General features: G+C 54.7%; 1 protein-coding gene across 1 annotated transcript in view; it reads right to left on the bottom strand.

Moving 5' to 3' along the window:
• Window positions 1-22,831, bottom strand: part of LOC128821200 (zinc finger protein 208-like) — a 1,118,338-nt gene that overhangs the window by 215,638 nt on the left and 879,869 nt on the right. The window contains exon 13 of the mRNA XM_054002161.1: window positions 13,657-14,073. Within this exon, the coding sequence (XP_053858136.1) occupies window positions 13,657-14,073 (417 nt within the window). The remainder of the gene's footprint in view (window positions 1-13,656; window positions 14,074-22,831) is intronic.

Genomic DNA, 22,831 nt, shown 5'->3' with positions numbered 1-22,831 from the left:
GCGGCGGGGCGACCCGCCCGCCGGCGTCCCGGCCGTCGGTGAAATACCACTACTCTGATCGTTTTTTCACTTACCCGGTGAGGCGGGGGGGCGAGCCCCGAGGGGGGCTCTCGCTTCTGGCGCCAAGCGGCCGGCGCGCGCCGGCCGCGACCCGCTCCGGGGACAGCGGCAGGTGTGGAGTTTGACTGGGGCGGTACACCTGTCAAAGCGTAACGCAGGTGTCCTAAGGCGAGCTCAGGGAGGACGGAAACCTCCCGCGGAGCAGAAGGGCAAAAGCTCGCTTGATCTTGATTTTCAGTACGAATACAGACCGTGAAAGCGGGGCCTCACGATCCTTCTGGCTTTTTGGGTTTTAAGCAGGAGGTGTCAGAAAAGTTACCACAGGGATAACTGGCTTGTGGCGGCCAAGCTTCTCCTCACAGGACTTGTGTTCCAGACCCCTCAGCAGCCCTGCTGCCCTTCTCTGGACACTCTCCAGCCCCTCCATGTCCTTCCTAAATTGGAGACCCAGAACTGCACATAGCACTCGAGGTGCTGACCAACCAGTGCTGAGTGCAGGGCAAGAATCACTGCCCTGCTCCTGCTGGCCACAGCATTCCTGATCCAGCCCAGGAGCCATTGGCCTTCTTGGCCACCTGGGCACACTGCTGGCTCATGCCCAGCCTGCTGTCCATCAGTCCCCCAGGTCCCTTTCTGCCTGGCAGCTGTCCAGCCCCTTTGTCCCCAGCCTGTAGTGCTGCAGGGGTTGTTGTGGCCAAAGTGCAGGACCCGGCACTTGGACTTGTTCAGCCTCACCTTGTTGGATTTGGCCCCTGGATCCAGCCTGTCCAGGGCCCTGTGCAGAGCCCTCCTACCCTCCAGCAGATCCACACTCGCACCCAGTTTGGTGTCATCTGCAAATTTGATGATGGTGGACTCAGTCCCCTCATCCAGATCATCAGTGTAGATCTTCAAATCCACGCTGGCTGGCTCTGACCCCTCGGCCATCCTGCAGGTGCCCTGTGATGGCACTCAAGGTGATCTCTTCCATAACCTTGCCGGGCACCGAGGTCAGGCTGACAGCCCTGGAGCTCCCCAGCTCCTCCTTCCAGCCCTTCTTGGCGATGGGGTCACATTGGCACCTCCAGTCCCCTGGGACCTCCCTGCTGAGCCAGGACTGATGATAAATGATGGAGAGCAGCTTGGGGAGCTCATCCACCAGCTCCCTCATCCCCCTAGCATGGATCCTATCTGATCCCATACACCTGTGAGTATCTGAGTGGCTCAGCAGGTCCCAACTGCTCCCTCCTGGATTACAGGGGCTGTTCTGCTCCCTGTCTCCAATTACCAGCTCAGGAGAACACTTGTCCTGAGGACAACCTGTCTTCTTGTTGAAAACTGAGACAAACAAGGTGTCAAGTAGCTCAGCCTTTTCCTTCTCTTTAGTTACTTGATCTTTAGTTCTCTCTGCAGGAACTGAGCTTGTGACCCCTTTATCTTTAGTTATATTCTCCACTGCATCGAATAAAGATTCTCCTTCTCCCTGGTTTTGCTAATTTTTTTATTAAAAAAAATTATAAAATATTTTTTATAAAAATATATTTTTTTTAGAGAAGCCACTAGGTTTAGTTTTAATTGAGGTTTCACCTCTCTAATTTTCTTTCCATATAGCCTTAAACAAAGTCCATAAACACTTCCTGAGTTGCTGGTCCTTTTTTCCCCTGTGTTCCCAAAAAAGCTGCATGGGCAGCCTGGACAGTCATTTTCCTCACTAGCTCATCTTTTGGCATGCTGGGACAGGCTGCTCCTTCCCCCTTCAGATTGCTTCCTTGAAATGTCTTCATCCTTCCTGGACCTCTTTCCTTTTAAGGGTTGATTCCCTTAAAAACACCTGGAAACTGACTGAGGCTGCCCTCTATGCCCTTGTCCAGATCAGCAATAAAGAGATTTAAATGACCAGGCCCCAGTCCTGAGCTCTGGGGACACCCCTGGATGTGACTCCATTCCTCAGCTGCTCTGAGTGCCAGGACATGGCTGAGGGAAATGGTGGGTGGGGGTAGGGACAAAGTGGTTTTGATTGTCAGCCATGAAGGCTCTTGATTTTCATATCTGTTCAGACTGCATTAGGAGGTGCTGGGGATCAATATCAATTGGACATTGCTGATATCAATCTCTAAACAGGAAGAGAAAACTTAACAGGACAAAACTATTCTCTCTTCATTGCTTTCAATAGATTAGATTCACACTGAATAGACTTCTGAAATCTGTCTAATTAACCACAGAAGAACTGAAGACTTGAATTATTCCCATGGGCTTCTCTTGTTTGGGTGTTTTGAACAAATGTTTATGAGCTTTTCTCACTGAATTCCTGAATTGAAGAACTCAAGAAAGAAGAGGCCTGTGGAGTAGTAAAATCCATCAGCAACCTCCAAGTGGCTGAGGATGCATCCTCATCAGAGCAGCAATGAGCAGAAATGGGCACAGCTTTGTGGCTGCCCCAGCTCTGGGATGGGCCCTGGGCCTGGAGCAGGAGCAGCTCTGGAGGGCCCCAAGGCCGGGCCTCTTGTGCTGGCCTGGGCAGATGGGATGGCAGCAGGGGCTGCAGAGCTCTCAGCACCTGAGCCAGAGGGGAGCAGGGCAGCCAGGGAGCCTCCTTGTGCCTTGGCCAAGCCCCTTCCCCCATTGTGGGGCTGAGTCCTGGCTGAGCTGCAGCTGCTGCTGTGCCCTTGCCAGGGGCTGAGGCCGTGGGGCCAGTGGCCAGAGCAGCCTGGCCTGAGCAGAGCTGTGGGGCCAGAGCCGGCTGGGCTGTGCTGGGGAGAGGCCCTTGGTGCTGCACAGAGCTCAGGGCAGCTGGCAGAGCTTGCAGGGAGCTGGGCTGGGCTGGGAGAGGCTGACAGAGAAACCATCAGTGACCATCTCAGCCTGGCTGAGCGTGCAGGGGCAGGAGAGCGTCCCTGGGGCTGGGCAAGCAGAACTCGGAGGCACCAAGGGCACCAACAGCTGGGAAATGGAGTGTGGAATGTGGCTCCCTCCCTTCAGCCGCTCCCCCCGCTGCCGTCCCGCCGCAGGCTCGGCCGGGGCCGGCCCTGAGCAGCAAGGAAGGAAGGCCGGCAAAGCAGAAGGCTCGGTGAGAGCCGAGGAGCAAGCTCCTTGGGAAAGGGAGGGCGCTAAGCGTGCCCGCCCTGCCTCTGCAGCGGGCTCTCGCCCTGCCGGCCGAAGGCCCCGGCTGCCTGGGTGTCGGCCCGCTGCCGGCCCTCCCGCCGCTGCCGCTGTGCGAACTGGCTGAGGAGAGACTGGGCCGGGGGGAAAAGTCTGCAGGCGGCGGCAGGGAGTGCGATGGGGGAGGGCGGGGAGCGCCCAGCCATCGATGGGCGGGCGGCTGCGACAGACAGGGGCAGGGAAAGGGGCAGGGGCAGGGACAGGGACAGGGACAGGGGCAGGGACAGGGATTTCTTCTTTCTTCTTTCAGCTTTTTTTATTTCCCCCAGCTATGGTTTACAAATGATGAAAAGCCATTGCTGCTGCTGCTGCTGCCAGCAGGAGTGCACTAAGTCAAACAGAACCCCCCAGGAAGGACGCAGCTGTCCAGGCCCCTGGCTGCAGGGAGGGTCTGAGCCTGGTGTTAATACCAGAGGAAGTGCAAAAGACACCTGCGTGTGGTGTGGGCAGCTGAATGATCTGCTCTGCCCGGTGGCAGAGCTTAAGGAAGAAGTGGAAAGGCTGAGGAGCATTAGGGAGAGCATCACAGAAATAAACTGGTGGAGTTACAGCCGTCCAACCCTGAGAGAAGCTCAGCAGGAGCCAGAGGAGCCCTGCCCTTCTTGGCATCAGGCAGAAGGAGGAGACCTAGGAGACAGTGGGGAATGGAAATGGGTCTCTGCTGGGGAGGTCATAAAATTCCGTCCTGACCCCCACCACCTACCCAGGTGCCCTGACAGAATAGGTATGAGGCTTGGCTCCAGAGGCTCTGCCAGATGACACTACAGAAAAAATTCTGCCTGGAGAGTCTCCCAGCTGAACTTGCTCTGTCACACAGATCACAGCCTCAAGCATTAAGAGGAAAAGAAGGGTAGTGCTAGTAGGTGACTCCCTTCTAAGGGGAGCTGAGGGCCCTGTAGATCGACTGGATCCATTCCACCAGGCAGTCTGCTGCCTCCCTGGGGTCCAGGTACAGCAGGGATATCACCAGGAAGTTCCCTAATGACTAAATGAACTTCATCTCTTCACCACTGTCTGGGCTACAGTAACCGTGAAAGAACAGAGTTCTCAATATTTGGTGAAACAAGGAGGGGCATCAACAAAGCTTCCACTCTGGACTTCTGGAGGGCAGATTCAGCCTGTTCAAGAGACTGATTTGGCAAGAACCCTGGGAAACAGCCCTTAAAGACAAAGGGGTCCAGGAAGGATGGACATACTTCAAGAAAGAAGTCTTGAAATCGCAGGAACAGATTGTCCCTGTGTTCTGAAAGGTGAGCTGACAGGGAAGACAACCAGCCTGGATGGGCAAGGAGCTTCTGAAGGAACTAAGGGAAAAAAAGAGGGTGTATCACCTTTGGAAAGAGGGTGAGCTGTTGAAGGATCTTGCCAGGCCATGGAGGAAGAAGATCAGAGAGGCAAAAGCCCAATGAGAACTTGAGGAAATCCAGTCATTGCAACCAACCTTTCCTTGCCAAAATGCCATCCTTGGTTGGAGTAGAAGTGGAACTGGAATGCTAAGTGCTGAGCTCCTGAAGCCAGCAGGGACACACACCTGAGAGCCAGGCATGGTTTCCTTGGCCTAAAGCACTCAAAAGCACCAACACCCCCCTGAGGCCACACGTCAGTTTTAGCCGTGGGCCGTGTATCTCACTGAAATGGATCTGTCAGACCAACCTCCTCTTCTCTTTATTCTCCTCTTCCTCAGTAGGAAAAGCCTTCCACTGGAAGTGGGCCGTGACGTTACTCCTGTTTTTAATGAACATGGTTGCGTGGTTGGACATGGTGATGAAAGTCGTCTCAACCTCCACGAAATTTGTGCTCAACCCAACACGGACAGCTCCAGCTTCTCCGTGGAGCTCTGTGTGGATAGTTTCTTCACCTGGAACAAAGCAAAGGGGAGTCTTTGCTCAGCTCAGTTGCTGATGGAAGCACAAGGACCAGAGCAAACTGCAGGTCACAGAAGAAAGTGTCACAGCTTTTAGCTGAATGAGCAGTTCCATGGATCAGTACATTTATCACATCCTGACAGCTCTGGGCGTACAGCGTGAGGATGTCCTGGGCACCTCCTTAAACACCTGATTTCTGAGAGTGTTTGTGCAGATTTGGCCCCAAGGTGACAGTACGTACAGTGAGATTTGTCAGTGTGCTCCAGTGACCCACTCAGATCACCAGGATTTCTGCATCAAAGTCCTTCAGGTGACGCTGAGGAGCCCAGTTCAGTCCTGGCTTGCCCAGGGTCTGCCCTGGGCATCCCACGAGACTCCTGTCTCTCCTGATCCCTTGCATCCCTTGTTGCTGACCAGCAAATACGCCTGGGGGCATGTGGGCAGCAAAAGGAGGCCCAGAGGAAGAAGCGAAGTGACAGCCCACAGCAGGAGGGGACACAGGTGAGGAAACACAACCAGCCTGGCTCTGCAATATGACAAACCACTACAAAATGAACACCGTGAAAATCATCATCATCTCCCTGTCCAAACCCACAGCTGCATCAGTCGTGAAATATTTTATCTTGTTCTGATCTCAAAACCCAAGCTGGAGCATTGCAAATTCAATAAAAAAGGGACAAAGCAAAGATTAATAAGTACAGAACAGCTTCTACATGAACACTGAACGGGCTTCCTCAGTCTAGAAATCAAATGCAAGATAGATGTGAGAGGTTTGCAACAGCTTGAATGGCCTGGGAAATGGGGACGAGGAAAAATTTGTCTTGATTTGTCACTAAACAGGAACTCGAGGGCCTGGAAACGTTATTAGACAGAAACTAAATATATGTGGAAGGGCAACATAGAAAAAGGGTCTGCGACAAGCCAATGGAGAAGCAGCATACGGGACAGAGGTGTGCAAGAAACACATTGCACTGGAGAGAGTCTGATGGAAACCTCACACCTCGCATACAGCACTGCCCAGGAATAAAACAAAACTTCACCCAGGCACAGCCTCACGGTCGTGCAGAATCAGGGTTCCTCCTTCCTCCACTCAGCAACTCCCAGCAAAACAGGAGTGCAAAAATCTTAGCCCTGTTAGAGGGGATCCACTTTAACAAGCCCCTAAACACCAAGGGGCTTGATAAACACAACAGAACAGTTGATCAAACAACAGAGAACAGTTATCAACACAACAGTTGCTAACACAACAGAAAACTCTGTTTTCTTTGGGGTAAAGCTGGAACAGGGGAGGGACCTCTGGAGGGAATGGAGGGGGATGGGACAATCCCCATGGGATGGGACAGGGAGCGATGGTGGAGAAGTGTCCTGTGCCCCGTGCAGGGCCCAGCACTCACCGGTGTTGCAGCACAGCACCCGGAATGGTCACCGGTCGTCAGCGGGTGAAATCCCACTGTCACCCGCATGCTGTCGCCAGCGCCCAGAGTTCCCGTGGTCGGAACCACGGAGAAAGGACTGCAACACAAAGAGAGGGCAGCAGCTGCAACGCTCTGCTTCCTTTTGTTGCTCTTTCCCAGCCCTGTTATCACCCAAAGGTGTTTTGCACAAGGACAGATCCTCACCTCTGGGTGCTCAGCTGGTAATGAGCTGCCCGGTTACCGACATTGCGAACCAGCAGAGTCTTCTGGGTGCTGTACTTGACCGGACAGGCCGAGAAGTCCAGCTGCTCAGGGAAGGTCAGGATAGCTCGGCCACCAATGGCCCGAATTGGCACAACTATCCTTTCGCTTTCAGTCATGCAGACGAGCTGGTGGGAATAATCCTGCAGGAAAAGAAACTAGCTCAGCACAGGACATTTAGTGCCATCCCCATGGCAGAAGAAAAACCATTTCCTATAACCCTTCAAGGGCATCAGTTTACCTATTCCACCCTAAAATGAACACTAACTTCTACTAATATGTCGCATTTTAAAGGCACCAGTGCACTTTGCAAAACCTATCTCAGTGGCATTAAGCTCTTGTGTCACTTGGGTCATCCAGAGAACTGCCCTAGGCCACCATAATTTTTACTCTAAATTTTAATGATGTTAAATAATTCCTAAGTCCCTTCTAAGGAACATGGAGCTAGGGAACTCAGGACATTCCTCTTTAGGTTTCTATATTCCCACTGTCTGAGAATAGGACAAAGTGTTAAACTGACTCTAAGCAGCAAAAAGAAGATGAGGAAACAGCTGCACCCAAAAAGCTCCTGCACCTCTGGCCTGGTGTAGAAACATCAGTTGGCTCAGAACTGCCCTCTACCTTTGCCTCTCCAAGCGAGTCAGGAGAAGAACAGCGCTAAGAGGTGGCAGCATGCTGTTGGAAAGAGCCTCTGTTTTCCTGCAAGGCTTCCTCCCTTCCATGCCATGTCCTAAACCCTTCTGTATGAACAAGCCTCCGGATCACAGCACTGAGATCGCACTTGCCAGGGCCCCAGCACCGCTGTTCAAACCTCCACACAAAAGCACCTTTGGCAGGGAACGGCTGCCAGGTGACAGAGCCACCAGAGTGACAGGCATGAAGACAGAGGCACAGCAGTGTCACTGCTCTGGGCTCACAGCTCTGCCTGCAGGTTGCGCCTGACCTACACGAGCTCTTTCATGCCGTCGTGTCCACTCGGCAACCGCTCGAGTGACCTGGCCAGGTGACACGACGACGGTGGAAATCACTGCCTTCGGTTCCCCGCAGGGTTTTCCAGCAGTGCCTCCAGAGGAGTGACCGGACGGCTAACCCACTGAAGGATGAGGCTGACTCTCTTTGGGGGTGAACGTCGGGGTTTTATTAGAAATTCCAGGAGCTCCATCAAAACTCAACAGAAGCCAACCAACGAGAGCCCCGAGAGGGCCTCTGCAACAACTTATAAAGGGGGGAGTGGAAGGGGAGAACAACCAATGGGGTAGAACTGGGGTGTGGCTTTCAAGGGGATGGATAGGGATAACAACCTATTAGGGGAAAGTAGGGGAGGGGTCCCTGGTACTGATCCAATCACTCGACGCTCCTGATGGAAGTTTCTGGGTGGTGGGAATGGGCTGCCGAGTGATGGACAGGGCACCAGGGAGGGGACTCAGGAATGACTCAGCAGTTCTGCTGAGTCAAGGGGCAGGCTTAGGGAGGAGTGACAGGGGCTGAACCAAAGGGATATGGGGGAGTAACAGGGACAAACCATTCTTAGAACATAGGCAACAACAACAGTATAACCAAACATAATAAAACACAATACAACAAATCAGCAATCAAGCAATCAGTGCAGGACTGCTTCTGATGCCTTGAATCAAGAAGCCAGAGAAGAACAGCAAGCCAAGAGAAGAGAAAAATGGGGAGCCAGGAAAAAGGACCAAGAAGACCTTTTCAAAAGTAGATGAAAAAGAAGATCACTTAAGAAAGGTCATTATTTTTGCTTCCAAGATCTGTACCATCTAGATAGGGCCAGACTTGCTCAAATTATCCTGAATGACAGAGAGTGTTTGTCCTGTGAACTCCCACCTGCTCTTTGGGCATTTGTTTCCTCTTCAGTTTCATTGGATTGAGGCAGTGACCTTTTCAGAGAGTGGGGAGGAGCTCTCACAACTCCCCTAACCCCATCCCTGCACAACACTCAGAACTCCCAGCAAGGAGATGTCCCTGCTGTGTGAGTCCAAGAGAGGCAAGAAAGGAACGTTGTAGCAAGAGTGAGGTGCACAGAAATGTGTCCAAGTTTTCCTTCTCTCTGTTCATCAGCATTTGTTTTCTCTGTCTGGGCTCACAGGCCCCTCCACAGAAGAAAACCGAGGGATCTGCTTGACAGAGCCTCAGCAGTGGGGCATCTTCAGTCCAGGGAGCTCCAGACCCCAAGGGACCTTTGTGGCCCTGACTCCAGCGCTGCCTGCAGGGCTGGATCTGCGCCCACACAGGAGACGAGAGAGAACAGCTGGCTTGGAACCTCTTCTAGCTGGGACCAGCCGTGTCTCTCAAGGCTTTGGGCAGAGCTTGAGCTTCCCCCCACCAACATGCCCAGGTGCCCAAGGGCAGGTTGGTGAGAGCAGCACAGGTGAGTGCCCAGCCTGACAGAAGGAATTGCTGTGGCAAAGGGAAAGGGAGAGAACACACGCTCCGGGCTTCAGCTGCACATTGCTTTAACTTGGCTCCGGTGGCACAGCCCGGCAAGAGCCTGAGGCAACACACGGCGTTCCCTACTGCACCAGGACAGCCCCCACCAACAGGAGCAGGGCACAAAGAGGTGGGGAGGGGGTCTGCAGCTTCACAGCGCTGCTGGACAACAGGGGCGGGGAGAGGAGGGACGCGAGGGGAGTTTCCAGCCTTAACACAGCCCCAGTGGCTACTTACAGTAAAAGACTTCAGCATTTCCCTGGACCAAGGACAAGGTGTCGGTGTATTTTTTGGGAATCCAGAAGCCATTTTGAAGGGAGGATATCCCAGATGAGCGACAAAGCCTCAACGAAACTGGAAGGAGCAACAATGGAACTCTGAAAATCCAGAACCCAATTCATGGCAGATTCAAGGCATATACTGGTGCTAAAAATTTTATAGCATTTGAAAGTAGCTAAATGCTTGTTTGGTGTAAGTAGCTAGTATTGTCAGGCCTCTAGTTGGGCTTTACTTGAACTATATGGCTATGTTGTGCAATTCAGAGATGGATCCTACTGAAACCAGGAGCTAAAAATCTGAACATTAATAATAGTTAGAAGAGACCAAGCTCTCAGGACTCCTGTGCAGAGACCAATGCTCTGTGTGTTCAGGACTCCTTTGCAGAGACAAATGCTCTGCGTGTTCAGGAATCCTGTGCAGAGACCAATGCTCTGCGTTTTGAGGAATCCCGTGCAGAGACCAATGCTCTGCGTTTTGAGGAATCCTGTGCAGAGACCAATGCTCTGCGTGTTGAGGAATCCTTTGCAGAGACCAATGCTCTGCGAACAATTCGCTTGTGAATGGCGAGTGTAGCCGCCTGCACGAGCCCAGGCTGGCACAAGCAGCCAGGAGCGCGGTCTGTGGCCACTGAGCTGTTCCGCAGCACAGCAGCCCCGCACGTCACAGCCGCCGCCGCCGCCGCGTTCGCGGTTACCAGGCACCCACGGCACCCGATCGTCGGGGCCGGGCGGGGCCGGGCCGAGCCGCAGCGATTTTCAAAGGCGATCGGCACTTGAGCTACTGACTTGACTTTGGTGCTTTCTGAAGAGTTTTTCTCTAAATATTTAGGAAAGCTTCAAATGTGGTGATAAAGGCACCCCTGGCAGGCCTATCCATTGCTCTTGGGGTAGCACTAGTATTCTACCCTGGCTGGAACACCAGGAGGGGCTGAGGGAGCTGGGAAAGGGCCTCAGCCTGGAAAAAAGGAGGCTCAGGGGGGACCTTCTGGCTCTGCATTACTCCCTGACAGGAGGGGACAGGAGGGTGCTGCGAGTTCAGGAGGCGCTGGAGCGGCGTGGCTCCCACTGTCCCCTCTTCCACAACTCCCTACAACTCCCTTCTACCTCTCCACATCCCTGCCCCCCCATTTCTGTGACCCTGAGACCCCCCTGCACTCCCATTCCTGAGAACTGAGACGTCCTTTTACCCCTTTGCCCGGCCGGCTCTGAGACGCCCCTGTCCCTCGGCTGTGCCCTGTCCCTGTCCCCTGTCCCTCGGCTCTGTGGGCTGGGGGTGGCAGCAGGACCCGGGGCAGCCCTGGGGGAGAACAGCCCTGAGCCCCAGCTCAGCCAGTTCCCCCAGTTCCCCCCAGGTCACTCCCAGCCACTTTCAGTTACACTCACTATGTTCCCAGTATCATCCTGGTCACTCCCAGTATGATTCCAGTTGCTCTCAGTGGCCCCTAGCATAGACCCAGTCACTCCAAGTATGATCCCAGTATGAGCCCACTATGATCCCAGTCTTCCCCAGTATGGTCCCAATCAATCCCAGTTGCCCCCAGTGTAGACTCAGTCACTCCCAGTTGCTCTCAGTGTGTTCCCAGTCACTCCCAGTACAGTTACAGACACTCCCAGTACATCCCAGATGACCTCAGCATACTCCTAGTCATTCCCAGTCACATCCACTCAGCCCAGTAAGGTTCCAGTTTCCAGCAGTATGATCCCAGTCACTCTCAGCCACTCCCAGTCAATCCCGGTTGGTGCCACTATGATCCCTGTTGCCCCAGTTCTGGTCCTGCTGGGTCCCAGTGTGCTCTGATCCTGCTCCCTGTGGGTCCCAGTCCTGGGTGCGGTGTGTCCCGCTGTATCCCGGTGTCCCAGTCCATCCCAGCCTGTCCCAGTCCATGCCGGTCCCTCCCGGCAGCCGCTGCCGTTTCCCAGATCCTGCCCCTCCCGCCCCCGGAGCTGCAGCCGGACGCCCCCCAAGATGCTGCCGGGGCTCGGGGGCTTCGTGTTGGGCTTCGTCTGCTGGGCTGGGGCTCAGCTTCCCCTGCGGGAGAAGGGGAGGAGGGTCCGGGGGTCGTGTCCCCCCTGGGAGCGCGTCTGACTCCCCCATGTCCCCCCATGCCGGGGTCACCCCCTTTTCTCTCCCCAGAGTCCTGCCCCAGCTCCTGCTCCCCTCTGGGAGCGGCTTCGGGGAGCCCCCCTGGGACCCCGTTGGAATCCCCATTCCTGGGGTCCTGCGGGACCCCCCCGCAGCTCCTTCCCCACTTCCAGGACCCCCTGTACCCCCTTATCCTGCCCTGACATCCCCTGCACTCCCTTTGCCGGCTCTCCTCCTCTGGCAGCCCCTGGATCCCCCGTTTCCCTAACTCCGGGCACCCCCGGACCCCCATTCCCGGCCAGCCCGGGGCACCTCACCCCCAGGCCTCCCTTTGCTGGGAAACCCGGCCTGGGCACGGGGCTCTGCAGCCGCTCTGGGATCTGTGATGGCCCCAAGGAAAGGGAGAGAAGAGCGAGAGGCACAGAAGGGAATCGCCAGCCAGGGATCGCAGTCCCAGCGCCCGCTCCTGCTCCGCCGGGGCTGGGAGCCGCAGCCGCAGGAAAAAATGGATCCGCGGATGGCGGGGCTTGCCCCGCTTCGGGCCGAAGCCGGCGGGTTCCAGGCAGGCTTGGAGCGCAGGGCCCGGCAGCTGAGCCCAGCCCGGCCCGGGGGTCCCGCAGGGAGCGGCCGAGGAGCTGCCGGGGGATGCCAGGAGGGGATCCCGGGGAATTCTCTGGAATTCCCCCGTCCCCTCCCCCCTCGCTCCCTCGGGCACTTTTGCTTCGGCCTTTCCCGCCCTGCGCCGCCGGGATCTGCCCGGTGACCGGTGACGTCATTGCAGCCTCGGGCTGCCATTGGCGGGCAGCAAAGAGCGGCGCCAATGGCGGGGCCGGAGGCGGCTCTGGGGGCGGGGCCGCAGCGGAGCAGAGCGATGGCTCCAGCGCTGGGGCTGGGGGCGCGGCGAGAGGTAAGAGGGACCCCCGGCACCGGGACTCTTTGATCGCCCGTTCCGGAGCACCGAGGGGCCCCTGAACCCCCATTCCTGGGCGCCGCCATCCCACCGCACCCCCATTCCCAGCATGGGTTCCACCCTGCACCCCCTTATCCGGCACCAACAACCCCTGCACCCCCTTCCCGGCCATCCCGCCTCTCTCAGCCCCCAGAGCTCCCTTTTCCTTCGCCCACAGACCCCCTGGACTCCTATTCCTGCCTTTCCCAGCAGCCAGCCCCTGCTTTCCTCAACACCGAAAACACCCGGGACCCCTAGTCCCAGCCATCCTGGGTTTTCCATCAGGATCCTCGAGTCCAGCTGCTGGCCCTGCACAGGACACCCCAACAATGCCAGCCTGGGCCTGGCAGTGCTGTCCAAACGCTGCTGGAGCGCACAGAGCCCTGGAGCTGTGACCCTTCCCTGGCGAGCCTGGGCAGTGCCTGAACAAACTCTGGGGAAAAACCTTTTCCTGAGATCCAACCTAAGCCTGCCCCGACTCAGCTGCAGCCGTTCCCTCCACTCCTGTCCCTGGGCACCAGAGTGAAGAGGTTCCCACAGCTCCCAGCCAGGGACCCGCTCCCAAGGCTGCTGCCAAGGCCACCAGGGCTGGCACCAGCTGGGATGCTCAGTCTCCACCAGCCAGGGTTTAGGAATGGGATTCCCCAATTTCCTGCTCCTGCTAAAACCGCCCTGCTACTCGCTGCCCTCCCGCCTCCCATGGAAAGCACAAAAGGCAAAGATCCCTGGCTGGGATAAGAACAATTTATTGGGAACAGCAACCACATAAGGAAGAAATAGGAACACAAACAATATTGAACACAGAAGAGATAAGAAAACTACACCACCACCGACTGTCTCTTCCCAGCCACCTATTCCCTCCTACCTGGAAAGGCCACCCTCCTCCTCAGGAGAGAGAGAGAGAGTCCCTTTCCTGCCCCTGGCAATGACCTGAGGTGGGAGTGAATGTTATGACAGCACCACGGCCAGACCCTCATGTTCTTTGAGCCCACATCATGTCATTGCCAGAGGCAGGAAAAGAGGCAGATTTCTTCCCAGCATGGATCACAGGGAACATGGGTCACCAGGGCTCTTCCCAACGTTGGTCCTCCAATGGGGGATGGAGCAGGAGCAGTGCACAAAGCTCTTCCTGCAGTCAGGCCATTTGCAGGCCTTCCCTTACTGGTGCCTCCGTTGGTGTTCGGTCAAGTGAGAGTTCCTGGAGAAGCTCTTCCCACACTGGGGACACTTGTAGGGCTTCTCCCCGGTGTGGATGCGGCGGTGGCTGATGAGGTGGGAGTTTTGCTTGAAGCCCTTCCTGCAGTCGGGGCAGCGGAAGGGCCTCTCATCTGTGTGAATCCGCTGGTGCAGGATGAGATGGGAGCTGATGCGAAACCTCTTCTGACACTCAGGACACTTGTAGGGTCGTTCCCCAGTGTGAATCATCTGGTGGCGGATCAGCTCAGAGCTGCAGCTGAAGCCCTTCCCACATTCCCCACACTTGTAGGGCCATTCCCCAGTGTGGATCATCTGGTGGCGGATCAGGTTGGAGCTCCGGCTGAAGCTCTTCCCACACTCCAAGCACTTGTAGGGCTTCTCCCTGTCATGAAACTGCTCATTCACCACCAGCTCCGAGCTCCGGCTGAAGCTCTGTCCACCTTCCTGGCATAGACTGTGTCTTTTCTCTTCAGAGCACTCTGGGCTGGGTTTGGAGCCCCTCTTCCTGCGGGATCTCTGGGGCTTTTCCTCCCCATTGGATTCCAGCACTGTGGAACCACTCAAAACAGCCTCTTCAATGAGGCTCTGCTGCGGGGATTTGTCCTCCCTGGTCTCCATCTTCAGCTCCTTGTCTGGGGGAGGAAGAACAAGGACAGGATGGGATTTGCCTCCATGCCAGAGGGAAGGGGAAGGAGATGCACCCAGTGCATCCCCGGGCGGTCGGCGCTGGCAGCGGGGTTGTCCTGCAGCCGGGGGCAATGCTGGGCTGGGAGATGGAGCAGGAGAGGGGGGGAAAGGGGCAGTGACTTCCTCCTCACCTGCCTGGGTGTCCTGGGGCATTGTCTCGGTTTGAAAAGACAGGTGTCTGCTAAGGAAGGCAGGAGTCTCCCTTGAAATAGAAAATGGAAACCCCTTCCCTTCAAATTATGAATATTTTGAAATTAAGTTTTTCTCGGGGAAAAATATGGGTATAGGAATAACAGTTCTTTCCTAGAAAAATACAAATGCTATTGGACAAAGAAAAAAACCCACTGACTGAGTCAGAATTCGACCTGACACCCTGTGGGGCAGGATGCTGGCAGCAGTCCCAGGAAATGGGGGCTGCAGTCCTCCTGCAGTATGACAGGTGTGGTTGTGTTGAAGCAATGATCCTGTAGAAGGGTGAAGTTTTCCTCTGAGGGTCCAGTGGTGGTGTTGTCGGGAATCTTCCTCTGGGAATCCAGTGGAGAAGAAAAGCTGCTCCACTGAGAATGCAGTGGGAAAAAGATGCCGATGGCGTTCAAAGTCGGAGATTATGAACAGGCAGGAATGCTTGGCCCCTCCCCCTGGGCGGAGCATCTCACAATGGGATGATGTCATTTTTCTCAGTCCTGCAGGGACATTCAATGGCCCATTAAGAGAAGATATTTCCTGCAGGAAAGATTGGTTGTGGAAGAGATAAAGAAAACTGGTCAATTAACAGAAGATAACTGTATCACTTCTAAGAGATGGGAATTGATTACACATGCCCAGCTACATCATGTAATTTAGAGATATTGACCCTTGTTCTGCCACTGCAAGATTTGGGAGAAAATACCTTTGACCACTATTTTTCCATTTTCACAGACCTTGGAGAGGACCCAAAAATCTCCCAAGATGGGGTTTGGAGGCCTCATCACACAACCAGCAGGTAGAGGCTGCGGGCTCTGGGCTCAGTGATATGGTGACTGAGGAGAGAACAGGAGTAGCCTGGGAGGGGCTGAAGGGTGGTTTCAGAGATGGTGGAGCTTTTCTTCCTAGAGGAGATAAGCATGAGAAGGAAATAATGGCACCAAGGGCAGCTGGAGAGGCCCAGACTGGACAGCAGGAGAAAGGAATTTCTCTCCCAGGGCAGGGCTGGGACTCTGTGAGTCCATTCTCTGAGGCCAGGGGTGCCCAGGGCTGTCCTGCAGAGCAGGGTCCTGCAGCCCAGGGTGCTGTGCTGGGCCAGGGCCTCTGCTGCCTGCCAGGGACAGCTCTCAGCCAGCCCTGGGTGCTTCTCACAGCACTGGGGGACAAGATCTGGCTGCAAGGAGACAGCTGGTAAGGCTTGGAAGTGTTCTCCTTCTGTGCTGAGGATGCTGCATTGTTCAGGACTGCTCCCAGCACGGCATTGAACAGCAGAACATTTCCAATTAGATTCTACAGGGAGAACAGCAAGGCAGGGGCTGCATAAAAGGGAAAATCCTTCTTTTTTAATCTACTGCTCTGGGATGCCTGGATGAGAAATTGCACATAGATATTTGTCTCAGTTCAGGTGAAGAAAATAAACAAGTTTTCTCTCAGATCTGAATAAAGCAGGCAGTGACAGAAATCAGCACAGTGGCCTTTAGAGGAAGCATCTGTGTTGCTTTTCCAGCCTGCTCAGGGTTGCTCTGATGTTGCCATCAGAGCCTGCAGAGCCAGAGCTGCCCCCGGGCAGTGCCTGAGCTGGGAGGGCTCTGTAGGGCAGAGCTGAGCCCCCAGGGCTGGGCTGGGCTCTGGCAGCTCAGGCAGGGCCCAGCCCAGGGCACAGGGAAGCAGCTGCTGGCAGGGACAGCTCCAGGCAGCAGAGTCCTGGGCAGGCAGTGGGGAAAATGTGCCCCCAAGCTGTGCTGCGATATTTAAAGTCCTCTCCAAACCCACCTAGTCCAGGATTACTTTTTTTACAGATGCCCATGCCAAGACAGCACAAATGTCCAACAGCAGCTCCATCAGCCACTTCCTCCTGCTGGCACTGGCAGACACGTGGCAGCTGCAGCTCCTGCACTTCTGCCTCTCCCTGGCCATCTCCCTGGCTGCCCTCCTGGGCAACGGCCTCATCATCAGCGCCGGAGCCTGCGGCCACCACCTGCACACGCCCATGTTCTTCTTCCTGCTCAACCTGGCCTTCAGCCACCTGGGCTCCATCTGCACCGCTGTCCCCAAAGCCATGCACAATTCCCTCTGGGACACCAGCACCATCTCCTACACAGGATGTGCTGCACAGCTCTTTTTCTTTCTCTTCTTTATAGGAGAAGAGCTTTCCCTCTGGACGGTCAAAAATAGGGTAGAAACTGTTGCAAAATAGATAATAATATGCTGCTAAAAGGTTTGGTTCTTATATTTTAAAAGGAGTTAAAAGGGTAGTTATAACACAAACAGCACTCAACTTACTTTTCTTAAGTGCTCTTCTTTTCAAGCCCATTAGAAAAGGTCTTCTTGATCGTTTTCCCTGGCTCCCCATTTTTCTCTTCTCTTGGCTTGCTGTTCTTCTCCGGCTTCTTGATTCAAGGCATCAGAAGCGGTCCTGCGCTCATTGCTTGATTGCTGATTGTATCTCCTGGCCATCTAGTAAGTGCTTGAATGCCCCTGGGAAGGTGTGAATTGTCCCACCTGATAGCCATGCACTGAGGGTTCTGAGATAATGGCCCTGCAGCTGCCCCTCCCTCTGTCGGTTGGTGTTTCCCAGCTGGTGTTATCCTTATCAGGCTGGTGACTCATCTTGGGATCAGTTTTCCTTCCAGCCCCTGGTCTTTTTTCTTTTTGGCAAGGAGGCACTTGGTTTGAAGCTTGGCCAGAGCCAAGGGTTGGCAGAGCAAGGTGCTCTGGATGCCTTCCAGCCTCACCAGGCCACATGGCATCGCCAGCACAGGCTGTCCCACATGGCCCCATCCCAGTGCCTGTTGCTCTGCTGCTCTGGACACCCATTTCTCTTTCTCACTCTGCTCTCCTGAGCACCCTTCTGTGCTTCAGTTCTTTCAGTGCTGCTGTGCCCTCAGCAGATGCTTTTCAAGGCCAGGGATCATGTTCCACTCTCCACTGGGTTTTTGCCCTGGTCAGATGGGAGTATTCAAGGCTGAGTGAGACTTCTTGAGCAATGCTTTTCTCTCTGGGTGCAGATCAGCTCTTGGAAGGGAACCGGGGAGTCCCAGGGGATGCGATGTTGTCATTTCTGCCCTGTCCCGGCCCCAGTGGCCACCTGCTGTTCTTGGACCCACCAGCAACCCCACAAGGGAAGGATCCTGGGGGGGTCCCGGGCAAGACAAACAGCTCTTGAACCTTCTCCATCCTCAAGGCATCACTGACAAAAGCGCACGGGCTCCTGAATGGGTCCTGGACATCCCTGCCAAGGATGAATGGAGACTCAGTGCCGGTCCCACGAGGGTGATTTGGCCACTCCTTCCCAGTGAGACCTTCCTAGGTCTCCAGCACAGACAGTCTGTGGCATCCTGTCATGCCTCCAGAAAGATGGATGGATTCTGCCCCTTTGGAATGGGGGTTTCCAAGCACAGTACATCAGTGTCCACCAGAGACACATCCTTGATGCTGCCTTGGGGCTGCTGTGCCAGCCCACTGACCCCACCTGTGCCAGGGGCCCTGACTGTCCCTTTTGGATGCTGGGATGGACATAGGGCCTCTTGCTGCTCAGGGAAGGGATCTGTGGGGTTTGTTCCTGCCAAGCAGAATTGCCTAGACCAGGGTGGCAAGTCTGAGCAGCCCTTCTGCTCTGCCTCACAGACACTGGAGCAGGAGCTCTCCTGCAGAAATGCTTTGGGGCCTTTGGGCTTCCTTCCAGGATCTGTACCTGAGCTTCCTCAGCACAGGGAGGTTCCCCATGCAACCTCCTCATGTCCAAGCTGCCAGTGCTGCAGACAGAACCAGGGGTGACACATGGGCTGTGCCACCAGCACCTTTCCTTGGAGCAGCAAGAGGCTGACTCCCTGTGACTGGGACAGTGGCTGGAAACGAGAGGGAAAACACATCCTTCCTGAAAGGCTGCACAGCCATAGGAACAGATTCTGCAAAACTGAGACAGAGCCCAGAGGGAAGCAGGGACATTCCCATGGGGTCCCCAAAGCTGGGGGGCCAATCTGCCCACACTGGGAGCCTCCGTGAATGTCCAGCTCGTTCTCCTGGGGCTGTCAGCACGGGGTCCATTGCCATCCGCTTCCATCCCCCTGACTGGCACTGATCTCCAAGGAAGCCTGGACCAAAGTTCAGCCAAAGCCTCAGCCAAAGTTCCCCAATTAGGACACTGCGGAGTCTTGCACAATTCCTTTTCAAGATGATCTCAGCACATCCATGACATCATAGCACTTGTCCATTTAGTCAAGAATCCCCCACGGGGACACTCTGCTCTCTCATCAATGGAGGACAAAGCAGCAACATTCCAGAGGAAAATCTTTGCCCATGGGCACTGCGGCTCCTTGGGCAAGTTCCAGAGCAAACAGTCAAGGCAGTGGCCTGAAATGTTTTCCCAGCTGGGTCACCAGGGATCCCGGATGCATCCACAGTGTCCCTGTGGAAAGAGAGAAGCAGGAGCCTTTCACTAATTTCACTTATGTCAAACAGGAATTGCAGCCATGGACATGTCTTGGGAACCACTTCTCCACTTCTTTTTTCCTACTTGGAACCTGGGACAAATATCTGGATACTCCTGGGAAAAAAACCCGGGGACACTGGGATTCTCTGTGACTCAGGCAAGGCTCCCACAAGCTTCAGAACCCAAACCTTTGACCCCCACTGTGGTTCTCCTGAAAAATATGAGTGTCAATTCCCAAACAGGGCCACAGGAAGGTTTTATGGCCAGGCAAAAGTTAGAGGAGTGGCATGTGGTGAACAGTTGAAAAAGCAGAAGTTTCCAAGTCCTTGAACTTCAGAGGCTACAAGGAGAAAGCCTGAAGTTTTTATGGTCCATTAATCTCTGTCTTCCCTCTGTTCATCTGGCACATTCCAACTCCAGAGCAGATTGCAGGAAGAGTTGAAGGCTCATTGCCAGAGAGAGGAAGAAAAAGGAAAGGAGGGAAAAGAATTCCAATTGCTTTTTTAGCACTAGGACCACAAAAAGCTCTTCACCCATTGTCAACATCGCAAAGGTGAGGCACGTTCCTTGTTTCTTACGCTAAAGTGCAGTAATTTGGAAATTGTGCCTGGATTAGAACAAAACCACAGGCCAATAACTGACACACTTTGTTTCCTAAATCAGAAATCATGCAACTTCTCCCCAGATGTGTTTCCCTGCAGTAAAGAAGGCAGTTTGAAAACTTTTCTCCCAAGTTTCTTCTGAGTTCATGACTTCAGACAAATTGGAACCGTCCTGGCAGCACAAAAGCAGCCACAATGAGCAGGATCAAACCCCCAGGTCATCCTTCAATGCACTCGATCCACACCTTCCATAGCCCAGCAGCAATTCCTGCCTCTGCCCCCCGCGCTGGGTCAGCCTGAAGGGATCGCTCTGTTGTGCGGGGCCGGCTCCTGCAGCGCTCGGAGCCGCTCTGTGTCCCACAGCTCCAGAGCTGCGGGGCCTGTGCCACCTCTATTCCATGGCTGTAGTTCCCGTTCCACCACTGTTCCACCTTTTCCATGCTCACTCCACTGCTGCTCAAAAGCTGTGTTGTGCTGTTTCAGCACACTTGCTCTGCTCCTCCACCACTGCTCCACTGCTGCTCCAGCACTGCTCATCCACCACTGTTCCACTGCTCCTTCTCTGCTCCTCCCCTGCTCCCCTGTTGTTCCACGGCTGCTGCTTCTGATCGAGTGCTGCTGCCACAGCTGTGGTGTCACAGAGAGGGGAAGGTTGGGGTTGCCACTGCTCTGGTGTCACAGAGAGGGGAAGGTTGGGCTTGCCACTGCTGTGGTGTCACAGAGACAGGGACAATGGGACTGCCACTACTCGGGTGTCACAGAAAGGGAAACACTGGGGTTGCCACGGCTGTGGTGTCACAGACAGGGGAACTCAGCAGCTGCCAGGGCTGTGGTGTCACAGAGAGGGGAATGTTGTGGCTGCCTCACAGTGGTATCACACACATGGGAATGCTGGGGCTGCCACTGCTCTGTTGTCATACAGAGGAGAACGTTGGGGCTGCCAGTGCTGTGATGTCATGGTTGGACACTGGCGCAATGCCAGCGACCCCATGAAAATACACCTTCCCAAATAAATGCTGTGAGATGTTATCAGGAACAGAGCAGAGCAGGCCCAAGCTTAATAACAAAGGGAAAAAAAAACTTTATTTAACTACTACTACAGAAGATACACACACTAAATCCAGCAAGGAGCCCCTCTAAAACACCCGTCCTCCTCCCAATTTCCAACACAACCACCATGAAACGTCACCCGGGATTCCTGTTCAAATTACCACCCTTCAGATAATCAATACTCAGTCTATCAAGGGAGAGAGGAGCCTCTCCTGTGCCATAGACCCCCCAGGAAACACAGTTGCCACCTCCTGTGTTTCCACATCACACACGGCAACCACCCAGAGTAAATCTGCCAGTGTGACACTCTCCTTTCCATGTCACAGGGCTCTCACCATCACGCATGGACAGACTGCTCATAGGGCTCCTGTAAGGATGCTTTGCCACAGACCCAAAGATACAACAGTTCAGCTTCTCATCTTGGGACTACAGTCCCCCCATTTTCCCCTGGGGCCAAGGGTCCAGGAACAGAAATCATCTTCTTCCTGAAGACAGAGGGCATCACCATTCCCTCCTCAGCTTTCCTCTGTTCTTGCCATTCCTTCGCTGGTGGTTGCTGAAGCTGGTCTCCTTGGGTCACCACTGCATCCCCCTGAAATGCAGTCTCTATTGCAGGAGAATTTGGTTCAGTCTAGAGCTAACAAGAAAAGTCCAGCCAAAACCTACTTCATCATCTCCTCCCACCTAAATATTTCTTCTTCTAACATCTCAGGTCCTGGACTGTCTCTCTTCCACTACAAATCGAGGAGGAGTAATATTTTACAAAGCCCTCATTTCCCGGAAAGGATTAAAAGTTCAGACTCCCTGGACGGCTGAAATCCCTGCCCTGCATTCTCGACTCCCACGATGGGCATCATCCCCCCCCTTTCTGCATCTCCTCTGCCGGCAAATCTCCAGGTGCCGTCAGGCTCTCTGTCTCTTTCCCTCTGGGGGTGGGGGACAAAGGCATCTCTGCTTCTCTCCACCCTTCCGTTCGCAGGAGCTGGCTCGGTTCCAGACCTTCAGCCCCCTCGGCCGACCTGGACAAGGCCATGACTGGTCAGGGGAGAGTCTGCACTGCACTCTCTGATGACTGGAAACAAAGAGAGAGTTCCCCTGGGAGTTCTTGCTTTTAACCCCCTGTTAAAACCCCCTGAGAACCCTCTGTTCTCAGAGGCGTGTCCATATGTTCAGTGGTCACTCCAGGTGCCAATATCCAAACATGATCACTGATTGCTTTGACCCAACTTCCCGAAAAAAAAAATTCACTTCCATGTCAAACCACGACAGTAGAATCTACTTGGAAATGTTCTGCAGTTCAATGCCGTGCTGGGAGCAGTCCTGAACAATGCAGCATCCTCAGCACACAAGGAGAACACTTCCAAGCCTTACCAGCTGTCTCCTTGCAGCCAGATCTTGTCCCCCAGTGCTGTGAGAAGCACCCAGGGCTGGCTGAGAGCTGTCCCTGGCAGGCAGCAGAGGCCCTGGCCCAGCACAGCGCCCTGGGCTGCAGGACCCTGCTCTGCAGGACAGCCCTGGGCACCCCTGGCCTCAGAGAATGTACTCACAGAGTCTGTGGGCATTGGGATGTTCCAGCCTTAGGAGAACACTCCAGGAGCTGCAGCTGCATTGTCCTGCAGCCAGAGGTTCCTGTGTCAAGGGCTGGCACTGATTGTGCCCCAGGCACTTCTCAGCACCTTCCCAGCCCTGACTGATTGAAGCTCTCTGTGCCTCTGGGCTGTGCCTGGGCTGGCTGCAGGCAGTGGCCCATCCCTGCTGGGCTGTGCACAGGAGCTGCCAAGCCACACAAAGCTTTGGGCTGCTCCAGGCTGCTCCTGGGGGACGTCTTGCACCACAGCCCTGCCCTGGGAGAGAAATTCCTTTCTCCTGCTCTCCAGTCTGGGCCTCCCCAGCTGCCCTTGGTGCCATTATTTCCTTCTCATGCTTATCTCCTCTAGGAAGAAAAGCTCCACCATCTCTGAAACCACCCTTCAGCCCCTCCCAGGCTACTCCTGTTCTCTCCTCAGTCTCCATGCCACTGAGCCCAGAGCCCGCAGCCTCTGCCTGCTGGTTGTGTGATGAGGCCTCCAAACCCCATCTTGGGAGATTTTTGGGTCCTCTCCAAGGTCGGTGAAAATGGAAAAGTAGTGGTCCAAGGTATTTTCTCCCAAATCTTGCAGTGGCAGAACAAGGGTCAATATCTCTAA

The sequence above is a fragment of the Vidua macroura genome, chromosome 36 (genome assembly GCF_024509145.1).
Source record: "Vidua macroura isolate BioBank_ID:100142 chromosome 36, ASM2450914v1, whole genome shotgun sequence".
Taxonomy (NCBI): domain Eukaryota; kingdom Metazoa; phylum Chordata; class Aves; order Passeriformes; family Viduidae; genus Vidua; species Vidua macroura.
The sequence above is the reverse complement of the archived record's forward strand: the minus strand, read 5'-3'. Positions and strand labels throughout refer to the sequence as shown.